This window comes from Phaethon lepturus, unplaced genomic scaffold (genome assembly GCF_000687285.1).
Source record: "Phaethon lepturus isolate BGI_N335 unplaced genomic scaffold, ASM68728v1 scaffold32901, whole genome shotgun sequence".
Taxonomy (NCBI): Eukaryota; Metazoa; Chordata; class Aves; order Phaethontiformes; family Phaethontidae; genus Phaethon; species Phaethon lepturus.
In genome coordinates this window covers 1-3,427 of record NW_010520436.1, presented here as the reverse complement: position 1 = coordinate 3,427, position 3,427 = coordinate 1, and the positions used below count along the sequence as shown (strand labels likewise).

The 3,427-nt window shown below is 44.8% G+C and overlaps 1 protein-coding gene across 1 annotated transcript; it reads right to left on the bottom strand.

Moving 5' to 3' along the window:
• Positions 1-256: 256 nt before the first annotated feature.
• LOC104628719 (endothelin-1-like) lies at positions 257-3,421 on the bottom strand. The gene is made up of 4 exons (XM_010297387.1): positions 3,344-3,421; positions 2,219-2,377; positions 1,832-1,939; positions 257-447 (listed from the first exon to the last, which is right to left on the bottom strand). The coding sequence occupies exons 2-4, from the start codon at positions 2,317-2,319 to the stop codon at positions 309-311; spliced, it is 348 nt and encodes a 115-aa protein (XP_010295689.1). The 5' UTR covers positions 2,320-2,377; positions 3,344-3,421; the 3' UTR covers positions 257-308.
• Between the last annotated feature and the right edge of the window lie 6 nt (positions 3,422-3,427).

Here is a 3,427-nt window from a genome sequence, read left to right as displayed (position 1 = left end):
TAGACCCTGAAAGCTGCTCAATTGATGGGTAACATTCCAGAAACAATATTCAAATGTTTCTTCAGAAAGATGGCTTTTCATGCATGTTACTCCCCTTCACCCCCTCTACCCGTCCATCTGAATTCCAGAATGATGACATCCTTTGCTTTTATACCTCCAAATACGGGACTTCCTTAGTGTTTTTCTCTGCTGTGTGAACACTCAGACAGAGAGGCCTTTTGCTGTTGTCAAACGTTAGAAGTCAACAGAGAGTTTTGGTGACGCTTTGTCAGCAAGTGTGATGGAAAAAGATTCAGGTCATCTTCCCACTAGGATGCTTCCAGGCTTTCCCAGATGCTTTGCCTTTTGTTCGCCCTGTTGTGTTTCAGCTTCCGCCCTTTCTGGAGCTCAGCCTTCAGCTTTGCAATACTGAAGGAAGTTTTGATACTGTTACCAATGGCTTCCAACCTGCAAAAATAAGAAATATACATTTCTTGTTATGATAATGAAGGTGCATCTCCAGTGTGTAGACACTCAGTTTTTGATTAAATACGCCTCAGTCTAGATTTCTGCCATGGGGGGTCCTCAGTAATGGCTGATTGCTATACCTCTGTCAGAATTATGCTAACTTAAGCCACTTGAAATATTGGATTTAGAATTTAAATGCAAATATTAAAATAAGTTAAAATATTCATTCAAATATAGATGCCCTAGACTTCCTTAAATAGCACGTATCCAATCAAGAGGTCTTACAGTGCTACTCTCTTGGGTTGTTTTGTTTCTTTTAGGTAAACCTGATCCCGGTTCCAATGAATGGGTGCATTTTTCAAGTAAGCAAGCAAGGCCCATTTTCAAAAGTGATTTAAGACTTTCAGGGCCTAAGTCTCACTCAAAATTGTCAGGCTGCCTGCTCCCATAAATCCTGCTCTGCTTTTGAAAATAGCACCGAAGAGTCGACTTTTGTATGGGCAAACTCCTGCATGCCATACTTTTACACCGGGCATATGGCCGAACGCTGAAAGCCAGAGCTGATAGAGCTGTACTAACACGCATCTTCAAAGCTGACCTCTCCTCTGCGGGGTTTGTAGCTGCACCAAGTTCAACGCATGTGCCTCCGAACTGCACTGTGCACCGATACAGCTGCCTGCTGCCACTCAACTTACTACGCACAGACGAAGGGCAGTTCTGAAATTTACTTCTAATCCCAAATATGAAATTGGGCTCAAACATTAATTAAAGTCTTCATTTTCCCTTTCCTTAACCTTTTTGGAGTCATTTACATCACTAACGTCCTATACTCATCTTACACAGGTTTATTGGGCAACGTAAGAGATAAGGCAGGTAGAAATCTGCCTCCTGCATCCTAAAAAGCCAGCCAGACCAGCTGGAAGAAACAATATATTAAAAATCTGGATAGATCAGTAATCTTCATTTCCCCTACAGTAAAATGGAGTAAAGTATCTAAGAAAAGGCATTCTGATTCAACTTCGTATTAGAATAGTTGGGACATATTATTTTTAAGTAGTTAAGATAGTACACTAAAATGACAGGCTGTATTTATTTCTGCCAATATTTCATGATTTCATGATCTTCTGAAGTTTGGTGTATCTTTAGGCCTACAACTAAACCTGCTTCCTCTAAGCAAATGGAGGATGCCAGACAGAGCTCAGCACCCATGTCCTCAGAAGCTAAGAACCCACTGCATGAACAAAAATCCTCAAGATATCCTCACTGATTCCTCCAAAACTCTCCAGCTGAAATCACCAGCGAAGCCCACGTTGACCTGAACACAGGTGAACTGTGCTCTCTATTGCTACTTCGGGGAACTACAACAGGATGAGAAGAAACTCACCGCTTCACTTTCCTGCTGTCAACAAGCTGTCGGCTCATGCATTTGGGTCCGATGCAATTGCCAGCTTTGTCGCGGTAACGTGAGGTTTTCTCCACTGTGGACTGAGCCCTGTTAAAAATCAAAAGGTGCTGCTGTTAAAAGAAAAAAACGAACCACCAAGTCTGCAGTCCACAAGGTGAGGCATCTCATCAACCACTTCTCAAGGCATGTAATAAGCCATCTTTCTGGGCCAAACCATAGTATGTATCATAGCAGTGTGAGCACTCAGGTAAGGAGGCAAGGCTTTAGGGAGATTATTCACTAGGCAAGTGCCAAAATGAGTAAGTCTACCACAATCCATCCCTTTTATAGGCACTGCCTTTTAAAGAGTAGCAACAATAGACGCACCAGAGATCTTTTCCTGTCTGGCAGAAGTTCAGACATTTCTTGTCCTTCTGGTTGGCGCATCGGCATCTGCTGCTAGGTTCAGCGAGCATCTCCGGCACCATGTCCTTCAGCGATCTTCTGGATCGAGAAGGGCCTCCGAGACCATACGGAACAGTCTTCCTATGATCAAAGAGACAACATGAAAGTCATTCAAATAATTCTGTGGCTTCAAAACAGCAGGGTATTTTGGGCAATCTTATCAATGGGATTGATTGCATGAGTAAAGGTTGTGGGATTGGGCATGCCTCCTTGGACAGAATTTCCATGAAAATCCTTCTGATGATCCTGCAACATATTCATTAGCATGGCTACTGACAAGGCTAATGACCTTTTAATTGTGATTTCATACAGGCTGCTGTGCCTCCCTGTGCAAGGGAAAGCGATAAAACCTCATATCTTTGAACTTTGGTAACTACCAGCACTGAAAGAAGCAGTAAAAGCAAGGAACAGATCCTCTCCGCTCCGAGGAAACCCAGCAGCAGAACAAATCACCAAAGCAGTGTTTGTAGAGTTAGGGGAGGCTCTGGCTCACTACTTTTTGGAGAGGAGAGCATAGAAATGGTCGTTGTACATGTCCCTGTTAACACGTGGGATGCACTAGTTTGCAGCACAGAGCAGTAAGAGGCGGCGAGGAGCCACCCCGCGTCAAAGGAAGCCTTCTAGCCTCCGAATTGTTGGAAAGAAAAACGGTCAGACAAATTCAGGCTGGCAAAATCCTACTTTTGGCATTTTGTCTGCTTCTGACTCATAGTGAAAAGTATCCCGCAGCCTTTGCTAAGCAGCACCCAAAGGAAATATTCCTCCACAGATTTTAGGAACGCAGGTGTGTTGGTGCTATTAGGTGCTACCTGTTCAATCTAGGTGGTCAAATCCTGCTTGCTTCCTCTCGGGGAACTCTGCGGAAAAGCAGGACGCAGGGGAAGCAATAGGAGAGACCGTGCAAATAACTATTCCTTCCTCCCCTTCCCATTTCTGCAGGGAATTTGTTCTTCGTAAGACGCCCTCCCTTTCTGTGTCGTCGTCGCCCCCCCCCCTTTTTCCAACCAAAGGCGAACCCAGAGCCGGCAGCCTCCCCGGTCCACTCACTCGGGGGTGTTGATCCAGATGATGTCGAGGTGGCAGAAGTAAACGCACTCCTCGTCCAGCAGCGAGGAGCAGGAGCAGCGCCGG

What these genes read in the sequence shown, in the direction of transcription:
- LOC104628719 (XM_010297387.1), bottom strand. Translation starts at nt 2,319, where the DNA reads ATGGTGCCGGAGATGCTCGCTGAACCTAGCAGCAGATGCCGATGCGCC. An exon ending in CAGACAGGAAAAGATCTCTG is followed by an intron (nt 1,940 to 2,218) that starts GTGCGTCTATTG and finishes GATTTTTAACAG; the next exon opens with GGCTCAGTCCACAGTGGAGA. An exon ending in GACAGCAGGAAAGTGAAGCG is followed by an intron (nt 448 to 1,831) that starts GTGAGTTTCTTC and finishes TTATTTTTGCAG; the next exon opens with GTTGGAAGCCATTGGTAACA.